General features: G+C 50.8%; 1 protein-coding gene across 1 annotated transcript in view; it reads right to left on the bottom strand.

The window, feature by feature from the left end:
- Positions 1 to 5,129: 5,129 nt before the first annotated feature.
- Positions 5,130 to 27,451, bottom strand: part of PSD2 (pleckstrin and Sec7 domain containing 2) — a 57,155-nt gene continuing 34,833 nt past the window's right edge. Inside the window, exons 9-16 of the mRNA XM_033072914.2 lie at positions 23,151 to 23,240; positions 21,998 to 22,041; positions 18,219 to 18,409; positions 17,080 to 17,150; positions 10,600 to 10,757; positions 9,518 to 9,662; positions 8,383 to 8,526; positions 5,130 to 6,827 (exon numbers count right to left, since the gene is read on the bottom strand). Of these exons, the coding sequence (XP_032928805.1) occupies positions 6,621 to 6,827; positions 8,383 to 8,526; positions 9,518 to 9,662; positions 10,600 to 10,757; positions 17,080 to 17,150; positions 18,219 to 18,409; positions 21,998 to 22,041; positions 23,151 to 23,240 (1,050 nt within the window). The 3' untranslated portion in view covers positions 5,130 to 6,620. The remainder of the gene's footprint in view (positions 6,828 to 8,382; positions 8,527 to 9,517; positions 9,663 to 10,599; positions 10,758 to 17,079; positions 17,151 to 18,218; positions 18,410 to 21,997; positions 22,042 to 23,150; positions 23,241 to 27,451) is intronic.

The following is a 27,451-nucleotide window of genomic DNA, read 5'->3' on the forward strand; positions in this document are numbered from 1 at the left end:
AAAGAAAACAAACAATAAAGTTAAAAAAAAAAAGTGGGCCAATTTTTGACTACTTAAAAATAGAAAACAAAACTATCGTGGTGCCTTTTGCTGTATGCTAGTGCTGGGATTCATGCCGAGGATTCTGTTTCAGTAGCATTTTTAAGGTCATAGATTTTTGTTTGGGAGAAAACCTGTCACAAGGGCGCTCTTCTATTGGAAGAAATCAGCCTTGCCACTTTGTCCCGTACCCTGCTATTACTGATCTTATTCTTTAAAGTATTGTTTAAACACACATTGAGGACATGACTGGGAGCATTTCCATTATCATGTCTAACGAGGATCTGTCTTGCCCTGTAAACTACTTGTATTTTCGCTTAAATCAGGAGGAAAAGAAACCCAACAGCACTGTGCTGAAATGCAGAAATAACGTTTCTTTTGCCACACAGGTAGGAAGAGAAAATTAAATCACGCAGCAGCAGCAGCAGCCCTTACAATATAGCTCTCAACCTTTGGCCATCTCACCGGTGGGTCTGGAGTGGGGTTGGCACAGGTTTGTAGTGAAGGCAGACCACGGTGGGTCACACCTGTCACGTACCCTTGAATCCGGCTCGCTGAGCCAGCCCTGTGTGGGGTGGTCCCGGTGCGTGGCTCCGTTCAGCCGCGGTGCCCGTGGCCACATGGCCGCCCCACTGCCGTGCTGGCCGCGGCGTCCCCTCGGCCACGTGGCATTGGCCACGGCGCTGTGGGGCTGCCGGAGCTGTGGTGTCCTGCGTGACACCCTTGGCCGGGGTGCTGGGGGTCACCCACAGGGTGGTCCCGTGGCGCACATGGCCGCGTGTCACCCTGGACGCGGAGCCAGGCCAGCAGCCCAGGGGCCAGTTGGACCCCCAGCGCCTTGGGCTCCGCTCATCGCTCCCGCCTTGGGTGGGCAGGGCCAGCCCAGCGAGCGGATTCTCCCGTACGGCCGTGCCACGTATTGTAAAAGTTGTCACCGTCATGTCCTGCCGTTGATGACGGACGTCGCGTCCCCAAACTCGGAGCAGCTCTGGCCATCGGCTCTGTGGCGCAAAGAGACAGTCCTGCGTGTCCAGGCGGCACAGCATCCCCCGTGGAAGTGCCCCCCTCTCCTCAGTTCTCTGCAGCAAACCTGTTTACATTGTAGCCTGACTTTTTTCTTTTTATATTTTTACTTCTGCATGTCCTTTGCATTTCAGATACTGTAGATTGGATGCATGGTGAAGCTGTGACTGAGAAGATAATACAACAATTGACAGTGTATTATTTCATTTAACTTTTAGCAATAAAGTAACTAAACCCTCTATTCCTCACCCATGATGGGGTCAGATAGAAACTCTGCTAATTTGTCATAAGATGATTGTCAAAGTTTGCTCTGGATTATCTGAATGTCAGAACTCTTGACTGTTTAACACTTGAACATTTTTTATATTATAAATAAAATAAGAAATAACAATCTGTGGGCTGCATTAATCTCAGGCCCTTTTTGGGGCAAATGGGGAGCTGTGACAGGCACCACACACAGAATCACAGACTGGTTGAGGCTGGAAGAGACTTCTTCCACATTTCCTGCTCCACCAGCTCACCCAGAGTCAGCTGCCCAGGCCTGTGTGCAGTCAGGGTTTGAGCATCTTCAGGAATGTCAGTACCACAACTTCTTTGGGTAACCTCTGCCAGTGTTTGATCCCTCTCAAAGCAAAAATTTGTCTTCTTGTATTGACTGGATTTACTAATTTTTAATTTGGGTCCTTTACCTTATTTACTATTTTAGGCCCCTTGCCTCATGTACTGAACACTGAGAAGAGTCCAGCTCCCTCTTTTTCACTGCCTTCCATTGAGTATTTATACACATGGATAAGGCCCCCCTGAGCCTTCTCCTCTCCAGGCTGGACAGTTCCAGCTCCCTCATCCTTTCCTCATATGGGAGATGCTTTGGTTCAGTAAAGATCTTTATCACAAAGACCCATAGGTGAGTGTTTTTCTACCTGGCATGGAGATTTGACCTTCCCTGCAGGGCTCAGGACTGGAGGCTCCCTGAGGTGAGTGAATGCTACCCACACATCTCTGGGGAATTCCATTCCTCCTCCTACTGCAGATCAGGAGATCCCCATTCACTTGAACCATGGAAGTTTTCAGCTGTGCCAGGAGAGTTTAGGATGTTTGGCATGTGCTATGACTGGCACCTATTTCAGTGACTTCTGGAGAGTGGAGATGCGTTGGGTCCAGCCCTGCCAGCGCTGTGCTGCCATGCAGCACTGACCCACCCACAGAACAGGTCCTTCATTCAGCTCCTCCATAGGAAATCTGTGTCTGGCTGTCCCCATGTAGGGCTGAGTGACAGTGTGGTGTGGTCACAGTACCTGAGGTGACACCCAGGGCTCCATCCAGCTCAGAACTCACTGCTCTGTTCCTGTTCAGTGACATGAACAGGTATCCAAAAGTCCCAGCTGAGCTCACTTAACAGGAGAGGGATCTGCTTTCAGTGAGTCGACCCTATTGAAACAGACAGGTTTGAACTAGATGATTTTTAATGTCCCTTCCAGCCCAAATCGTTCTATGAGTCTGTGAATGCCCAGAGCTGTGAGAGAACTCCCCAGTGAGAGAGAACTCACAGTGCTGTCTAAGTACACTCTCAGCCTGGGCTTCTTCTGCCCCAACTCCCCCAGGATGCCCATTGCCCTGGAGCTGGGTCACAGACCACCCCAAACATTCATTGCATGTCCTCCAGACAAACCAGAGGGCTCAGCACTCCATCCCCCTGGATGAAGACATCTCAACATCGATTTCCCGGAAGGTTAAAGGCTGAAGGATCCTGCCCTCCTGCCACAGGGCCCATGTCACCCAAGAGCAATGTTAGGCGAGTAGACCTGGGGATAAAGGCAGGTTCAAGTCCTGATTTGGGTGACATTGCCTTTGGACACATCGTGTCCCACTCTGTGCAGCCCCAAACCTCGCTGGATGAAGGCAGCAGTGCAGGTCTCCTCTCTCCTCTTACCCTCTTGGGACATGCCCCAGCTCCCGTTGCCTTTGATCCATCTCAGCTCCTCCAGTGGCTCCCAGAGCAAGGTGAGATGGGCAGGAATGGGCAGAGAACACCTGACCCCCTTCCCCAAGGCTGATCCCTGGGGAAACCAGACACATGGAAGAGAGAGATCAGGTGCCTTTGGCTTCCCAAAGCTGCCCCATCTCCCTGCCTGACTCTGCTCAGGATCTGTGAGCTCCACTCATAGAGAAGTCCCCCCCAGCATCTGCATTACAAGAAGCTCTTGGTTCTCCCTGGCATGCAGGAGAGCCATGTGGCCACACCTCAGGGTGTGCTCAATGCAGCTGACCCCCACCAGGAATCTCTCTGGGTCCCTTGGAGAGGAGCTGTGGGTTTGCCCTGCACAGGGGGATATTTCCCTGCTCCATGGTTTGCAGGGATCTCTGATGTTCTGCAGCTGCTGAGACTCCACCAGCTCTGAGCCGTGGCAGCCTCAGGATACTTTGAGATGATTTTTTTGAGCGTCTTGATTCCCATAATTGTGTTCTATATTTAGAGGCAGTTACGCTACTTCAATTTTCTTTCCAATTGCCTCTGAAGGAAGCCTGTATCTCTCTTTTTTCCCTGGTTGGTTTATTTTTAGACTCCTCATTTCCAGCCGTGTGTGTTCCTAGGGTTTTGCCGTAAATATTTTACAGCAATTTTCACAGGTGGGGGAGCCACCAAAGCCTCCTGACAGCTCTGCTCTGCATGTTTGGTGCCTTTAATGCCCTTCCCAGAGGGGAAGGAGTTGCTCTGCTGACACAGATTGGTGACACAAGCAGGAGAGGAGAGCTGGACCCTGGCTTTGGGGTCACAAAGTCTCCCCCACAAAGAAGTCCCTCTAAAATGAATGTGGTTGTGCCCAGCACAAGTGGCCTGGCAGGGAGGTCAGGTTGAACCAGCACTGCCAGGTGAGGTTGTGTGAGACCTGAAGCAGTCGTGGTGCCTGCTGGAGGGGCTGGCACAGGCTGGGGATGTGCAGAAAGTGCATCTGAGTAACTCCTGGAGGAGAAAAGGATGTGGCTGCCTAATTCCTCTGAAATGCTGCTCCTCTGTCTTACTGGTGGGTGGCTGAGTCCTTGACCTCCAGGGAGGGAGAAAAGGGATGAAAAAACCATTTTCTTCCAAGTCACAAGCTGAGGCTGTGGATTGGTCAAACAAGGCATTTTTGGCTCTGCCCTCACGTGGGTAAGATGCTGTCAACACATTTTCACATGGTTGTGCACCTGGATCAGGACTTGTGCAGTTGGATCAGGACTTGTGCGCCTGGATCAGGGCTTGTGCACCTGGATCAGCACTTTTGCACGAGGCAGGTACTCAGTAACAGCAAGTTTGATGCTCCGAGCTATCTTGGCAAGTGTTGTCTGGCATCAGCTGCCACCTCTTCCCACATCCACTGGGAGTTCAGTCTCACGGCTCTGAGTCTCTTTCCTGCTGCCCAGAGGAGACTTTGTAGGATCTTGCTTGCCTCTGCCAGTTACTCCCAGCTGAGGATGGCAGACTGGCACCTTCAATCAGCTGCCCTTGGTGGCAGCTCAGACACTGGAGATGTCACTGCTCGCTGGAAGGGATGCTCAGAAAGGGAAGACTGAGGTACAGAATATTACCTGGGATTTTGGAGACAAGGTCCAGCTTTCCCCTGGACTTCCACTGTGAGAGTCTCAGCACCAGACACTTCATTGTCACAACTTGGAGGTGTTCAGTGCAAGAAATGTCTGTACAACACCTGACATGGAAGTGATGATGCCTTGGAGAAACAGCAACAGACTCTTCTGGGAACTGCTGTGAGAACATCTCCAGCCACCAATGCAGGGCTTGGTACTTTCTGCTCCCATAAATCTCTAGACTGAATGTGGACAGACACATATGGGGTGCACCAGACGGAGGGAAGAGTTACTTGAATGTGTTCCCAAAGCAGCCCATCTATCCACACCTGCTCCAGAACCAGCCAAGAGGATGAGTGGGCTGGTACCCACTTGTGGAAAGGAATTGATGTTTTTGGTGCTGTCTGTCCACAGGATCCTGGCTTTTCTGCATCAGCCTGGACTTCTGGTGCTGTGAAATCTGGGATCAATGCAGCACATGGTGGAACGATGCTTCAGACCAATTCTCTTTACCAACAGATTCAGTTTTATTGTTATTCTTTTTTTACATGATTCTTAGTGCATCATTTCAAATAAACTATCAAACTGTACAAAGGAACAGAGATAAAAGAAGAGGTGATAAGGTTGGGAAGAGGTTTTTAGTGTCATGAACTGTCATGGAAAACAGTAGTCCATAGGCTCTCAAACATTGAAGGTCCAAATAAATCTTATTTTGTTTGTTTAAAAAGTGCTGCAAAATATAAACAATAAATGACTGTAATTAGCAGCTACAAGATCCTTCAAAACTGGAACTTGATTACTGTGAACGCACCTAGGGGAAAGAAAAGCAATCTGAGATACAGGATCAAACAGAACAGTGAAATAAATAAAGTGTGGGAGGACAGTCGTGGCATTGAAATGCAGAGGAATCACTTCAGCACAACAGTAAATCATTGGACCACAGACAGCAGAAAGGAACAGAAACACAGTTCCCACTTAAAAGAGTACAGCATGTGCATCACAGGATGGAGGAATACAGCAGGGACGGGCAGGTGGGATCACTCCTGCACACAAAGGTTCCTCTGGAGCTCGCACACAGCTCCAGTTGTGCCTCGAGCCCAGAGTGGTGGATGCTGTGGTTGCCAGACTAGCAGCCACTCGGGCAGTTTGTCTGAGTAAGCAGGAATGGGAGAGCGATGTTTCACAGCAAAGCCAGGTGGGATTTCCATTCGAGTAAAAAAAGGAGAAAAAAGAAAAAAAGAAAAAAAAGATACACAGTTACTGCGTTTTTTCAGAACATCCTGGTGGGCTGGTCAGACCCTCCACATCCCTGGTGTCTTCCCCAGGCAGCTTGCCTTCACTTGCACACTGAGGTTAAAAACCCACGTTAAAGTTTCCTTATATATATATATTTATTTATATATATTCATATGTATATATATATATATATAAAAAGGATAAGGAGACTGAGGGCCCTTCAGGCTTCTCCTGCTGTGGGCAGGTGATGTTCCCACGCTGCTGTGACCAGCTCAGCCCCTGTCCTGTCACACCGTGCTCCTCCTGGGGCAGGGACGTGCCCCTGCCACCCTGTGCCCTTCTCTGGGAGCGCTGCTGGTGCCACAGACGTGGTCTCAGCTCAGTTTCCTGCACTGCCAGGGACTGTGACCATGAACTGCTGGGGACTCCGGGGAGGGAAGGAGGAGAGACAGGGCTGGTGGAAGGAAGAGCAATCCAGCCCTTGAAGAACCAGCATATCCCTTTGTTGTGCAGGCTGCAGCAGGAGGGAAAGAAAAGCCACTGGTGCAGTTGGGAATGGAGAAGAGATGATGCTGAAATGCCAGAGCATTGTCAGAGAGTGTCAACTAAAGCTTCTTTGATTTCTTTCACTAGAGCAATCCCCATGTCATACATGTCTAGTTTTGCTCATGTAATTTCCTAAGGAAAATTGTGCTCATCAATCTAAGTCCAGGAGCGCAGAGCATGGTCGGTTCATCCCCCTGTGCACGTGTTCCTTGTTAAGTGTTCTGCTCTAAAATGTCCTTTTCTGCCTTACAGCTGATGGACATGTGCCCTTGGCTCAAGGAAGGGCTGGAATGAGTCTTCCTCAAAGCCATGTCCTCGGCTTCCACCTTGAAGAAGCTGGTCTCAATCCTCTCCAGGTCATCTGTCCCCACTTTTATCTTCATGCACAGCAGGTTGATGTACGTTTCATAGCGGCTCTTCTGCAGGGAAAGAGGGAATAGAGAGCCTGGGAACAGGGGCAGGCCATGGTGTGTGCAGCATGCAGGAACAACTCCATCAGCTACTGCAGGAAAACCATCCTATACCATCAGCATCCCACCAGACCCACCCAACAAATTTAACCCCACCCCACAAATTTAACCCCAGCACAATGCCTGGTCTGTGCAAAGGCTGATTGTTCAAAGATCTGAGGAGAAAAATGTGTATGGGTGTGTGTGTAGGACTCTCCAGTTGCTTCTACAGGTCTTGGTTGCCACTGTGATTGTATAAGGAGGATACTGGGGGCAAAAGGAGATCAACAGACCTGCTGCTCCCTGGTTTAGCAGCTCACCTTCATTAGTTTAAAACACTTCTGCTTGTCATTGTTTCCATCCAGTGGTTCAATTATTGCTGCTGAGTTGTGCCCAATGCTCCTCACAGAGCACAGCATAAAGGGAGGCATCCTCTCTGCCTGGATCCTTTGTTCCAGTGCTAGATGGGATCTTTTTGAGGACTTGTGTAATACCCATCCTTTCTCTTAACATCTCAGAGGCAGCCTGTGCTGGCTTCTTTGTCAGCACAAAGAAACAAGCATTTCTGGAGCACATCTCATAAGACAGAGATGAATTATGCCCTAGAAGTGCCAGCTTCTCCTTGAAGACTGAAAAGGCAGTCCAGAGAAAAGCTCAGATAGAGACTTCTCTGCAGGCATCCCAAACAGATGCTGGAAAAAAGGAGGCAACTGTTTGGAAGGCTGGTACAAAGACAAGGAACCAGCAGCTGGGAGCTGTGGCTTTGGAGAATCAGGCTGAGTGTTACACAAAAGGATGGTGCAGCTCTGGCATGAGGGAGGTGGGATACTTCCATCCTCCATGTGATTTTTGAGGCACTATATGGCACACTCAGTCTGGGCTAAGATTAGGAATAATCCAAGTTCCTGCTGGAAGCAAGACTAGAGGCCTCCACAGTCCCTTCCCACTGAACCTATGTGGCAGGAAGCACACCTTCTGCTCATTTCTCACTGGAACAAAATACCCCATTTCTCCCACAATTAAATGCTTCTTAGACTTTACAGGGAGTTAAAATTTATTTACATGCATCCTCAAAGGGTCTGTAATCAGCTCTAACACTGGGTTTGGATTTATTTACAAAAATGGTTGCAGCAAAATAGGATTAGTTCTCCCAGGGATTCCCTTTGCTTTTTAATAATGTTGCTGAAGAAGACTGAGTCACACTGAGAACTGAACCATTCTCTTACTTGGGACCTGAGGAAATGTCAAAATTTGGCACAGCAAAGGAAGACTTTTTTTTTCTTGTCAGTTTTCCCCTCCTCTGCTTAGAAATCACACAGGGAAGGAAATGGCTCTCATTTCTTTTTTCAGCTTCAGTGCAAAACAGTGAGGCTTTTGCTGCCCCAAGACACCCATCCAGCTCGGAAGCCCTTGTCCTTCCCTCTCCCTTCCCTCTCTCCCAGTCTCACAGCACCCACTCTGGAGTTCTGTTCTCCTCAATCAGCCAAGGTACCATTTATCACAGAAAAGATGAAAGCTCCTTTACCTCAAATATTAGGTAATGTTCTTTGAGTCTGTATTCCTCAGCCTCTTTTGACTTGAGGCTCTTCTCTACAGGATGTAATTTATGCTCTGCTAATTCGTCTGCAATCTGCTTCATTTTATTTTCATGAGACCTCAGCTGTTCCTCCTGCCGAGAGAAGCGTGTCAGGTATTAAAGCGCGGCAGAGCAGCACCCAAGTGCTCCGCCTGCCTGTGGCTGGGGGAACTCTCTGCCAGGGCTTCAACTCAGCTGCTGTGCTGGAGCCAAAGGTGTGTGGTGCACTTGTAAATTCATCTGATAAGGAGCAGCTCAAACACAGGTATTGAAGTAAGCAAAACTCAGGTATCTCAAGTGCCAAGAGTGGATTTCTTTGGCACCGAGGCATCTTTGGCATCATAAGCACAAAATGCTCCTGTAACATGCATCCTGTAACAGCCAGGCAGAAGCAGTGCTGTCCCAAGGGCTGCTCCTCTGCTCTTTTTGAAGACAGAAGCACCCTCCCCATCTGGGCTCTGACAAAGGTGACCACTGGCCACATCTGTCTCAGCAGACAGGAGCTCTGTCCCTGTCCTGACATTTCAGGCTGTCCTCCCCTTTGCTGGGGGGCAGTGACAGAGTGTCCCTACATGTTGGGCTTTTCCAGGGAAACAAAAGCCACTCTTTGGATGGCAGTAGCTCTTGGGTAGCTGAGCCCAGTGCACTGTGCCCCCTTGTTTCCAGAAACCCTTCCCTACTGACTGGAACTCAGCCATCCCTTTTGTCTGTGGTTTCTGAGCTCCAGAAACAAGAGAGTGCCATGATACACACCAAACCTGGGCTGTTGGGCTCTGTGGCATCAACTCTGGAGCTGTTTTCACTCTGGCAACAGGAAGGTGATGGGCAAAGAGCAATGAACAAGCCAGAGCCAACAGGCAGGTGTGTGCACAGGGCTGTTTACAGCCATGGCAAAAGGAGCACTGGCCAGATGCCAGGATTTTCCACATCTGTCCAAGCTGCCCACTCCCCTCCCCTGTTCCTGCACTGAGCACCTGAGTGTGACCAGCAGGCAGGGACAGGGGGACCTGCAGATGGGCTCACCCTGAGCTGAAGGGCCTGCAGAGCACTGGGCACCCCTCCACCACTGCTCCTCTCACTTTACCTGGCACAGCTTGGTCATGGATGAAGGCAGGAGCGGGCGGCAGAACTTCTTCATGGAGCAGATTGCAGCTGGGAAGGCTGGAGCAGAGAAAATGGCAGCAACCAGGTTGATTCTCAGGATCCAGGAGAGCATTTCTTCCTTACTTCTGTTATGGAGGAGGGGAGAAGAGAGAGGGAGTCTGTAAAGTCCTGAGCCAGGACCAGACAACAGCTGAGAGCAGCCCCAGAGCCACCCAGCTCAGGAAGGCCATCGGTGGCCTCACTTTGGTGCCACTTCTGTGCCAGGCTATGAACAGAGGGAAACACTAACTGGCTCCTCTGCAGTGCCCTGATGATTTCAGGGCTGCTGTCTGCCTCTCAAAGCCTGGCCACTCCTGCCTTCCTCATCAGCTCTGCTTGTGTTCCTGAGGACTGTGGAGATGCCAAGGATGTGCTGCTCTAGGAGAGTGAGAGCCACACAGAGCAAGACATCATTTCTGTCATTTATGAGACACTGCCCAGGGTCCTTCATCAAATCTGTCCAGACATTGCTCCCCCAAGCCTTCAAGTGGGTGTTTGCTGCACAAATTCAGATGTCAGGCTTTAGCTTGACCTTAGCACCCCAGCCCAACCTACAGAGATCACCTCTCTCAGCAGAAGGCGAGACAGAAGATGACTTCATCACACATGACACTTACTAACACCACAACATTCCTCAGCAATGGACTTAAACATCTGCCCTGGCTGGGGAGACTGCTTTAAGGAGGATTTCACAGTTTCCCCATCAAAAGGTGACAAGGGGAATGATCACCTGCAGCACACAGATGTCCTCCCCTCCAGAATATGCCAACAGAAGTTAGCAAGAGCAGCCCTTTCACTCAGCCCTCACATCCGAGCTTGGTGACAGCTGGGAAGGACCTCAAGGACTGCCACAAAGCCACCAAGAAACTCCAACCTGTGACCAGCTCCTTTTGCACAGCCCTGCAGAAATGACCCTGAGCCCCTTCCTCCCCCCAGGTGTGCCCCCAGTGATCTGGCCAGGGCAGAGGGACTGGCTGGGGGTCAGGCTGCCCAGCAGGCACTGCAGGGAGGGCTGGCACTCACGGGGCCTGGAAGAGGAAGACTCTCCAGTCAGCTGTCTTCAGCTTGAGCACGTTGGACTTCTTGCTGTAGTCAGAGGCTTTTGTGGCTAAGGCGTGGTGCACACGGATGGCGTTTTTCAGATCCACTTCAGAGAGGTCTTTGTCAGGTTTATATTCATCCTGTGAAGAGGAACGTTAATTGGATAATGACAACACTAACATTTGCGGGCTGCTTTAATGAACCTGCCTTTCTATAATCACAGAGTGCCGGGACCAGGAAAAGCACTGCTTTGTGCAGTAAATGCTAGGAGCTGATAATGATAATAATTAACATCTGGCAACTGCTTCCATCATTAAGTTCACTGGGAAGATGTAAAGAAGGAGATGAAAGTTTTAAACGTAATTATCAATAGTTATTTCTAACACAGCACATGCCTGAGGCTTTGTGGGGAGGCACAAGGCAGGGCCAGGTTTCTGCAGAGCTTCCCCCACAGTGCAGAGCTCAAACCAGGATGCAAATCCCAATCAACAGAGGGTATCAATGGGCACCTGCCCTGGTGCTGCAACTTCATGCACTCATAGAATGCTTTGGGCTGGAAAGGACCTCAAAGCTCATCTCATTCCCACCCCGTGCCATGGGCAGGGACATCTTCCACTATCCCAGGTCACTCCAAGTGTCCAACCTGGCCTTGGGCACTTCCTGGGATGGGGCAGCCACAGCTTCTCTGGGCAACCTTTGCCAGGGCCTGTCCACCCTCAAAGGGAAGAATTTTTTCCTTATATCTCCCTAGATTTCCCCTCTTTCAGTTTAACCCCATTGCTCCTTGTCCTGTCACTACAGCTTTGTGTGGAGGAAGGCAGCCCTGGACCAGCAGCATCCCTGCAGCCAGTGCATCTCTGTACAGGTGTGAGGCCTGTGGGCAGTTCCAGTCTGAGTGTGGTCCCCCTGAACCAGGTTTGGTCTCCCTTCAGTACACATACTCCTTTGGCATGGTGTCCCCAGGAATTCATTAGACTGGCACTTGCAGATTGCAGCAGCATTCCCTCTATTCCTGCTTTGCTTCCTCCACTGAAGGACAACTTCACATGAGAAGGGAATGTAGCAGTAACTGTATGTGTTTATATTTCACAAAAAGGTGGGAAATACCAAACATGGGATTCTGAATGATGATCTTGGCACGGCACTTTTTAGGAAAAAAAGTTCAGTCAATCCTGTGTTTGCCCTTTTGCTTTACAGTGACTTAACACAATATCCTGCCTGCCACTCTGCACCTTGCCAGCTCAACCAGTCAGATGCTGGGATGGACAGATGGATGCATGGATAGGTGAAAAAAGACCCTGGTGGAAAGAACCTGACCCTGGCTAAAGCAAACCACCACCCCAGCCACGTTAGGGGCCATGCCAGGACAGGGTGTCCCCAGCAGGCCCTGCCCTGGTGATTACAGTGACAGGATTAATGTGCTCTATATTTTACTTTCCTTGCCTGCCCTTGGCTGTCAGCACCAGGGCACCTGTCTGGTGATGATGGTTTATACATGCTGAGCCTTCCTCAGCTTCCAGGCAGAATTGTTCTGTGGATTTGCAGAAAGATTGTTTTTGTTTCCCATGTCCCAGTGGCACAAATGCAGCTCCTCAGGGAAAAGCTGTGCTGCAGCCCCTGGGAGGGTAACCCCAGTCAGAGAAGCTGTTCTCTGGTGTAGGGTCACAAAAGTTTCCCCTCTGCTGCTCTTCAGAGCACTGAGGGCCAGCACTCCCCAGCCCATGGATGTGGCTCACCCAGGTCTTGCTCCTGATGGGAAATGAGCTTCTGAACTCTTTCTTCCCTCATTTTTTGAATCAATCATCCCATCAGGAGAGTGGTTGCCATACTGTGCTTATCATCACAGGAAACTTGGCCTGGCACAAAAAAAAGCCAAAAATGCCCAAAAGGCCACAAATGTCTGGCACAGGTTCCTGGGGATGGTAACCCCAAAGAAAAGCCCAGCAGAGGAAGGCTGGGTGCTGCAGGCATCCCGTGTTCAGGCAGTACAGATGACTTTACCATCCTGGTGATTTCAGTAGCCACAGGTGATTTCAGGGATGGGCCATCAGCCTTTTGTGCTTTGCCTTGCCAAGACCTATTGTGCTACCCCACCTGAAGAGAAATACTTCCTTGAGGAAAATATTGCTGCTGGGGCCTTATATATTGGAGAGAGAGTTCAATTTGTGATATTTTTCCAAGGCTGAAGCTCTCTGGATTTGAATAAATCTGACTGTGCTGCCCATGATCTCTTATTTCAAAATAAGCTTTCTGAAAATACAGTGCAAAATAGCCCAGCTTAATGGTGTGTGACAAGAGCAAACTGCCACAGCTGCTGAGTGCTTTGACTAATGCAGATCCTCATCTTGAATGGAATCATCAAGTATTGCCTCCATGGATTTCAGGCTCTCAGGCATCAATGCTGAGGTGTAAGAAAAAATCCAATCTTCTTTTTCTAATGCTGGAAATCAATGTGAGATTGAACAAAGCAGGTTCTCTCTACTTCTGCCCTTTTAGGAGTGAATGGTGCTGGAGGCTCCTGCTTGGGATGGCTCCTCCAGGAGGCTCATCCCAGTGCCAGGTGGTCACAGGGGCACGTTTGGGAGATCCTGGTGCCTTTGGGTCACTGTCCCCTGCTGCCTACCCCTGTGAGCAGATCTAGAACTAATCTCAGAGCTTGTTTTGCCAAGAAAAGGCATCCAGCTCTCCTGCCTGCCTTTGCAGGGTGCCTGCATGGGGTGCCCAGTTCTGCTGCCCTCTCCTCATGCCTCAGAACCAGCCCTGGGCAATGCTAGAATATTGGACATGGACCAACATGTCTTTGTTTTCTTCACCTCACATCTACCATCCTAAACATCCATTCAATTAGGAAAATGAATTCCTGTGCCTTTTTCAGTCTAGGCCCTCCCCAGAGCTCTTGGCAAGGGTCTGCCTGCATGGGACAACACCTGTGGCCAGGGCTGTGCTGGGAACCCCTTCCTGCTTGGGGACAGAAGCTGTGGGAAGACCTGCACCCTTTCCAGCACTTCTGTATAAAAGCACCTCGTGCTTTATAGCTCTCCATCATTTTTCTTAACCCCCTCTATGTGTGGTGATTAAGGGTTATTATCCCATTTCACAGAGGTGAAGTAAGTTGCCAAAGGCCATGCAGTGAGTCAGTGCCCAGAGCAGATTAGTGCACAGAGAGGTGTGCCCTGCTCCCAAGCCTGCATTTCTTCCTCCAGACTCTGGTGCATCCCTTTAGGGGATCAAGCAATTGCTTCAGCAGACTGTGCTGGAACATGCTGATCCAGCAATTAGCACCAGCGAGTCAATGACATGTGACATCTCCTCTCCAGCAGGTTTATGGCTGCTGCCTGAATTGTTTCTGTCACACTGTCCACCCACCCTTCTGCCTGTGTTATGTCCACCTCTCTCTGTCTGGCCATTTCTCCTTTCCACACAGCCACCTACCCAGTCCCTGCTTCCTCCCACCTTCCCTCTACCTCTCAGTCTTATTTGTACTCATCTTGCTCCTCAAAACCAAACCCCATTCAACTTCTGTGAATTTACTATTAAAGCCTAGATCCTTAATTTGATCTGAACAGAAAAGTGGAGAGGCTGAACCTGTGCTCCATGGCATCAGGTGGATCTTTCATCAGAAAATCTTTCCCCAGTGATTTAGGCTCAGCCAGGGTTCTACCTTATGTTTATCTGCAGTTTGTCTTCTGCTGAGAGCTTGGGAGGCTGGCACACCACTTCCTTCCTGTATTGTGCAATTCCTCTGCTCTGCAAACCACCCCACAGGCAAGAAGTGACACCAAGGATCCACAGGGCAGGTGGATGTTTATCCACTCTCTGCTGTGCTGCTGGGAATGTTTGCAAATGACAGGGCAAGGACTTTGTTCTCATCCTCCTGTCCTGTCTCTGCAAGCCTGATAGACACTGTCTACAGCCAAGCCCAAGGAATTCCCTGGAGAGAACTGTAACACAGCCTGGCAGCTGTAAGAAACCCCTGTTTCCCCAAATCCTTTGCCCAAACATTCCTTCAGTTTATTTTTGTTGTTGTTCCAAACGCTGCTTCCTTGGGGCACCCTTGGCAGTTCTGGTCTCTCCTGCTAATTACACATCAGTCATGGCTCTTATTTATCAGACTTTCATAATGCTGCCACATCTTGGGTGCTTTGCTCCTTTATCCTTGTCCTTAAAGAAAGCCCTCAGTCTCTGAACCATTTGATCCTGAAGGTCATTGAGATAAGAGCATTGATCTCCTCACTGCCACACCAGCCTTGCTCTCTCTTTAAATCCTGAACACCTCAGACAAACATAATGAACTTTGTTAATGAGTGGTTATTGCTGAAGCCTTGCACAGCCCCTCTGGCCCAGCAGCAACGACACTCAGTGTTGGCTTCACAGCTCCTTCTGCTGCCAGGGAAGAAAATCCCATCCTGAAGGTGTATTTCATTCTCAATATACACCCTCTCTTCACACCCATCCCAAGAGAAGTCCTTGGTGGAAAATTAATTTAGATCCAAATGGTCCTGCCATAGTTGAAATGTCTTTTTTTTTGTCTCCCCCACACAAGAAGCTGACGGTATAATTGAATGTTGATGGTAACTCTGCACAAGTTAAATCCTGATGTGCAACCCATGGGTCAGCATGAGGACTCCACGTGAAGATGTGTTAATGAGACAAGGACTGAGGGGTCAGGAGAGTGCTGCTGGCTTGAAGAACACCACACTTAGAGGGCTGGAGGAGATCTGGGCTCCTCTGTGTGCTGCAGGAGAGAGTGGAACAGCTGTGAAAACACCACTGGGCTAAGAGCAACCCACACTGGGAGTTAGGATCCACTGCTGCCAGAATTCTGCTGGCTTTTGACATGTGCCATAGGAGAGAGCCACGGGGGTGTGCTATGAGCTCTGAGTCACAACTCCCTGCTGCCCTGAGGATCTTTCTGCCTCTCTTATATAATCCAATGTTTGTTTACTCTCATTGCTGTGGAGATAATGCTCAGGAGCATCTACCCAGGGGAGTGCTGCTCCAGCAAGGTGAGTTCAATGGGTTACTGCGCAGAATGTGCTGCTCAGGTAGTTCAGACCCAGTTCAGTGGGTTATGTTGGTGATGGACAGGCATTTGCATCCTGGGCTGGCTCACACTGACACTCAAGTGAGCCCCTGTCCAGTCTCCTTGGATTTTCCCTCAGAAAAGAGTTTCCAGCCAATCTTCCAAGTGTCCAAGCGCCAGAGAGCTGAATGCTAGAGCATTCAGGGAAGCTGTTCCACGGCGACTTTGTGTCCCATGAGGACCTGGGAATTACATTGTGTTCACTGGAGGTGGCCACACAATGAACAGAAATGAAGAGAGGCACAAAGTGTCACTTGGCAGTCCATGGAAGGACCCAGGTCATCGAGGTTCTGAAGAATAGAAATTTTCAGCAGAGAACCATGAAACCACAGAATTATCTGAGCTGGAATGGACCCACAAAGACCATCAACTCCAACTCCTGGCCCTGCACAGGACACCCCAACAATCCCTGTGTCTGAGAGCCTTATCCAAATGCTGGCCTGATGTCCCCAGGGCACAGATGTCCCTCCTGGCTGCCAGGGCACTGCTGACTCTCATTCAACCAGGACTCCCAGGTCCCCTTCCACAGCCTTTCACTCCCCCTGTCTCTGTATCCAGGATTGCCTATCCCAGGTGCAGAATCCAGCACTGTCTTTGTTAAACTCCATACAGCTGATGACTGCCCAGACCTCTCATTTGTCAGGTCAGGGCCTCTGCCTTTGAGGGAGTCAGCAGCTCCTCTCAGTTTAGTGCAGTATTCCCTTCAGTCCTGTGTCCAAGTCATTTATGAAGACGTTGAAGAGCACAGGGTGGAGGATGGAGCCCTGTGGAACCCCACCAGTGACAGGTCACCAGCCTGATGTCACCCCAGCCACTGTCACCCTTTGTGCCCCACCCAAGCCCAGTGCTCACCCACCACATGATGTGTTTATCCAGCTGTGTGCTGGACATTCTGCCCACAAGGATCCTGTGAGAGACAGTGTCAAAGCTTGAGTGAAACCCAAAAAGATCACATCAGCTGGCTTCCTACACCAGACTCAATAAAGCTGTGCATAATCAGATCTATGCCAGCAAATAAAACCATAGGCAGGACAAGACTGGTCAGATGTTCCACCTCTTCACCTTCCCATTTCATTTCTCAACATCCTATTTCACCCATTCCATATCATCTGCCCATTCATCCTCCCCAATAGCTCCTACTTGCTGGGATCCTCCTGCAGAAATCTGTGTTCCTCTTTCATGTTTGCTCCTTTGGGGCTGTGAATAGTGCCCTCAGCATGAACACCCCAGCAAAGGTGAGAGCAGCCTCCAGCTCTGGTCTCTGGAGGAGCTCTGCCAATGTCCATGCCTGAGTTAGGACATGGATTCACCTCTGCTTGGGTATGTGACAGCTTTGGAGACAGCAGGAGACAGCAAAGGGGAGAGTCCCCCATGGTTACCTTTTGTAAATAAAGGACAGTCCCTTTAAGCACAGCATAAAATTTCTTCCAACCTCTTCTTCCTCTGGGAGCTGAAAAACAAAGAATATTTAATTGTACATGTCTGCCAGTGCTGCTTGACCTTCCCCTGACCCACCAGAGGCACTCACTGATGCCCAGAGCTCCCACACCTCCAGGCCACTGCTCCCCAGTGGTCTGGGAGCAGGGACAGGTGGCTCTGCAGCCTCCCAGCAGGAACACAAGCAGGTCAGAGACAGACATGAGCTGTGCAGGGGCACCAGGGGACACCTGCAGGAAGTCTCTGCTCCTCCAAAACCAGGTTTGTGTTCCTTGCACCTAATGCTTGGAGGGCAGAGACATTTCTTGAGCTCCTCTGCTTGGGATTGAGCAGCTGGATGAGGCAGCTTCTGCTCCCCAGAGGAGGGAGCATTTCCACCTCAAAATGAGGACAGAGAGCTTGGCAGAAGCTGGAGGTGAGGGGGGCCATCCACATCACCACCAGACAGCTGATCCTCCAAGCATTAGGCTTTTAGGAAGGTGCTGGAAGTGAGGGAGGCCTTTGGTGGTAATCTCTACTCAAGACTCTTTAATCAGCTGCAGTGACTGGGCCAATCATATCAATTAGCAAAAGGAATTATGCAAGGTTTAATTAATCTCTGCTCGTTAACAGTTCCCAAATACCTTTACCTTTCCTGTAATGCCATATGCTGGTGGCAGAGCTATGGGGTGTTCTGCTGCCCAGCCAGCACATGGCAGGATATGGGCAGGAGCACGGCTTGGCAGGCCAGACTGTCCCCAGGGTCAGGGCTGGAGTGGGCAACTGCTGAGGAACCAGCCTTCCCCCAGTGCTCAGAGCCTGGGATTTGGGATTACTGCCATGAACAGCATGGAAGGCCAGGTCTGTCTGTGTTAGATTCCTTGGCAGCAAGCCTGAGGCTTCCTGAAAACACCCATATCTACAATCACCTCCAAACACCCTCCTTCTCCTCTGTCCTAGCACTCATGGGGATCTCTCCTGTGCTGTTTGGGATGTGGTGAGAAAATGCCTTCATCAGGAGAGCCAAGGCAAGGCTCTGGGGCTGCCTGGGGCACCTCCCCTGTCCCTGTCCCTGTCCCTGTCCCTGTCCCTGAGCACGTACTTCTCTTCCCATCCATGTCTGCGTGGGTTTTGCGGGTGAGCACGCCGTGCTTGTAGGTGACAGCGTTCAGTGCTTGGGGGATGTCCAGGAAGGGGTTGCTGCTGTCCACAATCCTTGTCACTTTTTTCCCACTGGCTCCGAATTTGTCGTCCACCAGCTCCGAGAGAGATTTCCTCAACTCGTCCTCGTCACTTGGAAACAAAAATGAGAGAAGAGACTCGGTGGAGGAGATGTGGGTTGGTCGCAGTGCAAAGCAGCCCTGTTTGCTTTGGGTTTAGAGTTTTTATTACAGAACTGGTCAGAGAAAGAAAAAGGAAGAAGATGTTGGGACCATTACAGAGAGAGTGCCAGTGGTGGTCTGAGCTGGGAGGAGTGTGGGTGGCAGGTCCCAGTGGTCCCACTGTGAGGTCACTCAATACAGGTGAGAGATTGGTGCTTGTCTGAACACCAGGAAACTGCAGACATCCCATGCTGAGGACTAGAAGCATTTTACAGGAAAGGTGAAACAGGACTTTTGCTGAAGACCAAGGTATTACCAGCATTTCTCAGCTGTTGAGAGGCAATGCCTGGAATTTCTTGGACAGTGAAGCACCTTTAGGAATGTCCTCTGCATCTCTGAGGAACAGAAGATCTGCAGATATTCGGGAGATGAACCTACCCTGGTACAAAGGAAGTAGAACTTGGATGGGAAGTGATGGTTCCCAGGGTCCCTGGGACACGAAGGAGAAAGAGCAAACAGGGATTTTCTGCCCTGTCTGATACATGCCAATGTCTAAGTGGAATGAGTGGTCACCTCAGGTTGCAGATCAGGCTGTGAGCAAAGCTCAGCTGAGGACTGCCCCTGAATGAATCCACTGCCTGGGATGTGAGCAGTAAAACACAATTCTTCACCTGCTGTAAGCAATGGCCAAAGCATCACCACCTCTTGGTAGAGAAGGATGATTCCTCAGCACCACAGGAGTGCAGGGGCTGAGGCACAGCCCAGGTTCTGCTCCTGGGTGGGGAGTTAGTGGTGTTTGGGCTGCACCCCTCTGAGCTCCCTGCTGTGGTCTCACAGCTGCCTCTCTGGTGGGATCTGTGGGCATCTCCTTCCCTGGGATGGACAAGGACACAGGCCAGAGGCAAGCAGAGAGAAGAAGGTCCTGGCTGTGCAGGTTATCACTAAATGCCAGAAAGAATGAAAGAAAAGCAGGTGCCCTGTGCCAGGGAGTCCCCCTGCCAGGAACATCCATCCTCCTGCAGAGGAGCTGGGGGCTCTGAGCCTCAGGACACCCTGCAGACCCCAGGCCGGCTGGGAGGAGAGAAGGGATGCAGGGACACCTCGGGCTGGGTGGAGAAAGGTGGGAGGGATGTGCTGGTTGGAGCCACCCCGGCAGGGTAGTGACATCTCGGGATGTGCCCGAGCGCGGAGCTGTGCTGGCTGTGAGCACAGCCCAAATCCCGAGGGAGATGTGCTCCTGCTGAGCTGCCCTGCCACAAACCAGCCTGCAGCTCCCTCTCCTGACACAGCCACGCCGGCACCGGGCTCCATCCCGGGGTCACGGAGGGAGGGAGGGAGGAACACACCGCTCCTGATGCTGCTTTTGGTAATATGGGGAAGGGAGCAGTGATGGGGCTGATGGCACAGAGGGTCCTGCTCTGTCCGGAGAGGGAGAGGGAGAGGAGCATCCCCTGGGCCAGCTTAAGACCTCAGGTCTGTCCCCCTCGACTGGGGGACCTCGCTGATGATCCTGGGCTGTGCCCTGAGTGACAAAGCAGGGGAAGAAGGACTGAGGAAGGTGCTGTGTGAATCTGTGATGGAGCCCACCCTGCCAGTTGTTTCCAGACTCATTTCAGCATAACAAATGATGATCTCATCGATCTTGTGGATGACATAAAGAAGAAGGGTACAAAGACACCACTGGGAGGGCCGGGAGCAGCTGAGTGCTGTGATGGGTGATGAGCAGGATGAGCAGGGGAGGACACACTCAGTGCCCTGGCAGGATGAGCAGGAGCAGGGCACACTCAGTGTCCTGGTAGGATGAGCAGAGGGCAGGACACACTCAGTGTGTTCTGGTAGGATGAGCAGAGGGCAGGACACACTCAGTGTGCCCTGGCAGGATGAGCAGGAGCAGGACACACTCAGTGTGTTCTGGTAGGATGAGCAGAGGGCAGGACACACTCAGTGTCCTGACAGGATGAGCAGGAGCAGGACACACTCAGTGTGCCCTGGCAGGATGAGCAGGGACAGGACACACTCAGTGTCCTGACAGGATGAGCAGGGACAGGACACACTCAGTGTCCTGACAGGATGAGGCAGGAGCAGGACACACTCAGTGTCCTGACAGGATGAGCAGGGGCAGGGCACACTCAGTGTCCTGGCAGGATGAGCAGAGGGCAGGACACACTCAGTGTGTTCTGGTAGGATGAGCAGAGGGCAGGACACACTCAGTGTCCTGACAGGATGAGCAGGAGCAGGACACACTCAGTGTGCCCTGGCAGGATGAGCAGGGACAGGACACACTCAGTGTCCTGACAGGATGAGCAGGGACAGGACACACTCAGTGTCCTGACAGGATGAGGCAGGAGCAGGACACACTCAGTGTCCTGACAGGATGAGCAGGGGCAGGGCACACTCAGTGTCCTGGCAGGATGAGCAGAGGGCAGGGCACACTCAGTGTCCCCTGGCAGGATAAGCAGAGGGCAGGGCACACTCAGTGTCCCCTGGCAGGATGAGCAGGAGCAGGACACACTCAGTGTCCCCTGGCAGGATGAGCAGGAGCAGGACACACTCAGTGTCCTGGCAGGATGAGCTGGACACACTCAGTGCCCTGGCAGGATGAGCAGGGGAGGACACACTCAGTGTCCTGACAGGATGATCAGAGGGCAGGAGCATCCTGGGCTGTGTAACAGCGGCACAGTGAGGAGGCGAGGAGAAGTGATCGTCTGTCCTGCACTCCCTGCATCATATCGTGACACAGCAAACAGTGCCCCCAGCACAGGAAAGGGCATCAGCAAGATGAGAGACTTCAGCTGGGGCCAGGAAACCTGGGGGCTGCAGCGCTTGCCATGTAAGACAGCTGAGAGAACTGGATTTGTTCAACCTGCAGAAGAGGTGGCTTTGGGGGACCTCATGCAGCCTGGTGTGAGGGGATTATGAGAGGAGAAAGCTGGGCTCCTCACTGTGGTGCATGGCACAAGGACAAGAGAGTGGACAGGAGTCTAAACAATGGAGACAAGAGAAAATGGCACTCTCATAATAATAAAATATTGGTTTGTGGATCCAGAGGGGATGTGGGTTCCCCGTCCTTGGAGGGTTTCAGGATCAAATTGAACAAAGCCCTGAACATCCTGGTCTGAATTCAGTGTTGACCATACTTTTAGGAGGAAGCTGAACCAGAGATATCCCAAAATCTCTTCCTTCTTAGGTGATTCTCTGATACTATTTCCAGAAAAAAAACAAACACCACCACATAGGAGACATGGAAAGTCTCAGTGACTAAAATAACCCCAGATCTTAGCTGTGGAAAGGCTTCTGAAGAACCTGGAGAAGAACCAGCATTTTACAAGTGTAATATTAAAAAAAAGGGCATTCCCTTCCTTTAGGTCATGGATCCACAGCCTGCCTCCAACCTTCCCAAGTGCCTTTGTGTCTAAGCCATAAATAAACTCCATTTGTCTGCAGAGGGACTTCAGCACTTAAGGGCTTGGCAGGAAATATTCTGGGATTGAAAACATGACTTAGGACCTGCCAGCCACTTGGAAAAACACACTATCCCTTTAATGCTTAATATACTTACATAGCCCACTCCAGCTTCTCATTCTTGATGGAGTTGTAGAGAGTCTGAAAAAAAAGAACATGGGATTAGCTGTGTCGCTCATGGAAGTCCTGTCTGCTTGTGGAGACACCTCCTCCTCCACACCCTGTCTGTGTTTTTGGAGATGCTTTCCCTGCTGAGCTGTCCTGCAGAGGCATTTCCTGGTGAGCAGGGTGGCTGCTGTCCTGCTGGACCTCTCCTTTCTGTGTGCCATGCTGGTATTGGACAGGAGCAGCAGCAGCAGAGGGCTCTGGCAGCCAGCCCTGCTCAGGAGCCTGAATATGATGTTTTTGACTCATTCTGGGTGCTGTACCCAGCTCTGAGTGAATCCTGCCCTACACACAGTGGTAGAAGAGTCAGGATTATGCCATGACACCTTCAATGTCTTAACTTGGGGAAATGACAGAGCTTGAACTGAGCAGCAGAGGAGGGATGAATGACCTTGGAATCAGCTTTTCCAGTTCCTTCTGTGCAAAATTCCAGTGGCTTCCCTGGGGCACTGGAAAAGAAGCAGGAATGGGCTAGCAGAGCAGAGTGTGGAGGTGCCCCTGACCATACAGAGGAGTGGGATAGGGTGAGGCCTGCTGGGAGATGGGGATGTCACCCCAAACACGATGTGACACCCCTGATGTGGCACCTCTCCTTCCAACCTCCTTCCACACAGTGGAATTCAGGTCAGGCTGGACCTGCAGCAGGTGCAGAGAGCAGTGGTGCTGCACGTGGTGATGTGGCAGGAGGAAATACTCCCTTTGGGATGTTTAATCATACACCATGGCACTGAACTGGGTGTGCTGGAACATTGCATTTCATCACGTGCTAGTGGAGGCAGAGAAAAGTTTTGGTGCTGATTGTGTTTTGGGGTGGGGATAATGCCCCTTGCTTTGGGCATTATCTGAGCTGCTGGGGGAAAAGAGCCCCTGGTGTGCTCTGAGGGCAGATACGCCTCAAATCTGGACAAAACACCACCAGGGAACAGACCTGTTCGGGCTCACTGCAAGCACAGACACTCACGGGGGTGACAATTCTCCTGAAACAACTGGAAAATGCTGATTGAAGGGCTCAGAGTGTCCCAGCAGGACTAGGTGGCACTGCAATACCAATGACAGTATCCCACTGTCTATTTATACCACATTACCTTCAGCAAATCCTTTGCAAAGTCCTTGCCATCGTTCAGCCCATCCAGGTTTGCTATGAACTGTTGGCATGACATCTTTTTGCCAATGTTCTGTAAAGGCAAAGAAGCAGCTCATTAAACTCGTGGAGAGCTTTGACTGTAATCAGTGTCTTTCAAAGAACAATTTTATATGTAATGCTGAAGCCTGGGCTTGTCCCAAGAGCTCAAAGGGCTTCTGATCTGATTTGCTGTTGGGCTCTCTGCTTTATTTGCTCATGCCAGCATCCAAATGGTTCAAATTACCTCTTTTTAATGGTGGAAATAAGACACCTGAAAATAACCTCTCCAGCTCTCTCAGGCTGTGCCTCAACACTCCAGACAAACACTCTGCCTGGTGAAATGACAATGTTTGGATGGGGCTCCAAGCCTGCTCTGAGTGAAATTGTGTGAGTTTGCAGTGCCAGCACCTGGAACAGCCAGCACTGGGTGGGGGGATGCTGGTCCTTGATGAAAGCTGTTGGTTTTGATTGCCATTACAAAAAGAAATGGTCCAGCTACTGCTGTGGAGAGGGCAACACATGTTCCCTGGGAGAATCTCAGCCTGGAGCACACTCAGCACCAGCTAATGCCAACAATAGTTGGTACTGATGCTTCCAGGCCACCTGGCATCCCTGATATCATGGCTCCATCATCTGTGGTGTCTTCCCAAACTCTCTACCCTTCACTTCCTCAGCCTGCAAGGGTCCAGCCAGGCAGCCCCTTCCCAAGCCTCCCCTGCAATCCTACTCTGCAAAGGGATGGAGCAGAGGTGGGCAGGAGTCAGTGGCAATTATAGGGCTCAGAAAAAGGAGTTTGATGTCACAAAGGAGAGATGGATGTCTCCAGTGCCATGCTGTATCCTTCACACACTCAGTGTGTGGGGCAGACCCCAGTGGCATCACTTGGAGAGGGCAGTGGGGACGGTGGGGACAGCATGAGCTGCCACTGGTGGTCCTGAGGATCCCAACAGCACCCTGACCTTGCTGGGCTTCACATCAAGGGATGGGCAGGGTGACCATCCAGGAGGATGTGGGAGGATGGCCCAGAACAGCAGAGTCTGAGCCCTGCTCAGGGCTCAGTGAGGAAGAGGAGGGGCCTCAGTGGGTCTGGTAGGGGATGAAGCTGCAGCAGGAGATGCCCTGCAGGGAGAGATGTGTCCTCTGTGCAAGGAAATAACCTCCTGAAAGAGATGACAGCAGAAACCTCTGCATGTCAGATGACCTGGGGGCTTTCCCCAGATGAAAGCATCAGGAAGAAGCGAGGCTTTGGGATTAGCTCCCCGTGCCCCCCTGCACCCCCTGCCTTCTGTGTGTGCAAACTCTGCAAGGGAGCCAGCACTGCCTTTGAGCAGCTCTGCCTGATACTCTTAATTATGCCTCCTGCTGGTGCCAGCTCCAGATGAGCCGGCTCCCTTGAGAGATCAAGAAAAAGAGGAGCAAAGCAGTGTTACAAATCTGCAGTGCCTGGGGATGTGGTGTGGCACAGCACAGCTCAGCCCCCGTGGCTTTCTCCCCAAGACCCCCATCAGCCAGAGCTGCCAGCCAGTGCTCAGTGGGCACACAGGCTGCAGAAGGGCTCAGGGAACGAGCAGAATGCAGGGATTTCAGCACAGAGGAGAGATCTGTGGGCTTGCTGGCCAGCGAATTTCGGACACCAAAGGGAAAGGAAGAGAGAGGAAAAGGAACGAGGGCAAGGAGCATCCAGAAGGGACTTTGGAGGTGAGGCAGGTGCTGCCTGAGACTTGCAGGCACAGAATTGGTGCCTGTTCCCAGCCCTGCCCTGAGACAGGGATGCAGAGCACACAGCACTGGCCTCTGTGCCCACAGAGTGATTCAGCACTGGATGCAGAGGCCAAGGCACTTTTGGAAGCAGTGGATGCAGTGAGGTAACACAAATCACCACTCTCACAGGCCCTTGTGTTTCTCCTGTTTGTCTGAGGCTCACATTCATCCCAAGGGACGCCTTCCTTTTTGTTGTGTGATCTCTCTCTCTCTGAGACCTCTGAGCTCACCTGGGGCAGAGCAGCCACACTGTGGAAAAGCAGCTAATTGCTGCTGAGTAATTGCTCTGTGGATGTGTTCTGGGCTGCAGGAACAAAATCACGCCCTGCAAGGAGCCAACCTGCAAATCCTGGGTACCAGTGAGCCCTGGGCCACACAGACCTGCTGTGGCAGGCTGGTGTCACTGCAGGTGTGACCTCAGAGCTCCCCAGCCCTGCCTGTGCTGCTCACACAGCACTGCTGCTGACCCTGAGCCCTGAGCTCGGCTTAAGGACACTACCACAGTGATGCCTTGGGTTTCAGCTTGTAAGTTTTTCAGAATCTCTGCTGCTTAGTGTGTAATTCTGAAACTTCTTGTTAGGTGTTAGTGAGTTCTCTTCACAGGAGAGTGACAAAACAATTCCATCCCAGCTGGAGAACCAAGGACAACTGGTACCCCAAAATCAGAAACAACAGCGAGGGAAAGGGGGCAAAGCCAGGGGCTGAGACTTCATAGCCTGGGGCTGTGCTTGGAGAATTGACCCCAAGATGAACCAAAACTTCTTAAAGTGTAAAACTCGTGCCCAGGATCCATCTGGGATTTGATTTGGGTGCAGCCCTGGCCAGGCTCTTGCACTACCCAGGTGGATCCTTTCAATAAATACAAATTTTTATCCCTTTTTCTCTGTCTGCTCTCTGTTCCAGCTCAGCTTTTCCAGGCAACACAGGATTTGTAAGGTTAATAGTGATGGACAAACGGAGTTAGGACCTGCCCAGGATCCCATTTCAAGCTTTGTTTGGTGCTCTGCTTTTTGAACAAACCCCATTATTACTGCAGAAAGTGGCTTTTCCTGAAGGACCAAAATGCACCCCTGAGTGCTGGTGAGGCAGGTGTTGATCTGTCACTGTCCTCCCATGGCCAGGAGGGTAACAGGGACATCCCTAAGCCTTGTCTGCCAGGGCAGAGCTGGAGCAGGGCAGTGCTTGCTTTGCCCTAAGATCTCCTGGAGCCCAAACAGCCTCAGCAGAGCAAGGCAGAAAGCTGCAACACCTTGGATTATCCTACATGTACAGCCCTGATGCCTTAAGATTTTAGCTTTTATACTTTTCAGATCCTGTACTGCTTTAGTAACTCTGAAACTCCACAGCCTGTCAGCTCCTGTTCTCCCATTTTATTGAGGTAAAACAATTCTTCTCTAGGCCTGAAACTCAAGGACACCTCACTGTCCCAGGCCCTGAGAGATGTAAACAACAGTGAATTGGGGGGGGCAAACTTGGAGTAAATTACTTCATTTCCTAAAACTGTAATTGGAGGATTAACCCCTGATATGTAAATGAACCAAACTTTTAATTGTGTGAAAAACTCGTGACCGTCTTGGCTGTAGCCCCTCAGAGGCTTTTGACTGCCCAAGGTCACCTATGGAAGGCCTTCACTAAACACCTGCTTTTATTCTCTTAAGTTTATGTAGCCTCTGTTCCAGGTAGCCACTCCAAGGCATCAGTCTTGGAAAGCCTGTGATATTTGGAATGTTTGTTGGTGACCACTGGCTTTTAACCAACTCCAGGTGCTTCCATGAATAGGGAATGTCTCGTTTTGAAGTTTTCTGGGTGGTTTGGAAACGGGGTCTGAGTGCACTTGAGTAGAAAATCAGCAGTGCTAAGGCCAGGTGCAAATCCCCTGCTCCACACCTCGGTGTCAGGTCTTTGCTGGGATGGTGAACTAGACCCTGCCAGAGGCTCTGCTGGGAGGAGCTGCCCCGTCACAGACACAAATCCACCCCCCTTGTCTCACCCAGGGCATTTCCCACTCCAGCAATGCACAGTGAAACACTGCAACACACACACACATGACACCAAAAAGGAAAAGAAAATCAAAAGTGACATGGAATATCATGGCAGCATCTCTGACAAGGAGGGCCACACATTCCCAGGTACACCACAGCTCATGGAGGCTCCTTTACACCAGGAGAATTTCATGGGATGGTATCAGCTGCTAATGGCTTGCTAAGGAGGGAAGAACACTGCACAATCACTTAGGATTCCAGACAAACAAAATTCCTTACTGTTTTTAACACAATCAAAACAAATGCCAGTGCTTTAAAGCAAAACACCAGAAGGACTGCACTTACCACCTGGTAAAGGGTTAAAGAGCAGAAAGAGAGGTTCCAGGAGCAGAAGGAAATTAAAAAAAAAAAAAAATAAAAAAAGGAGGAAAAGGAGAAGGAGAAATTAATGTTACACATGCAGAAAAAATAAAGAGAAGATTTTTCAAAGAAAAGCTCAGGCATTTGCACACTTGGTCAA

Source organism: Catharus ustulatus, chromosome 15 (assembly GCF_009819885.2).
Source record: "Catharus ustulatus isolate bCatUst1 chromosome 15, bCatUst1.pri.v2, whole genome shotgun sequence".
In the NCBI taxonomy this organism is placed as follows: Eukaryota; Metazoa; Chordata; class Aves; order Passeriformes; family Turdidae; genus Catharus; species Catharus ustulatus.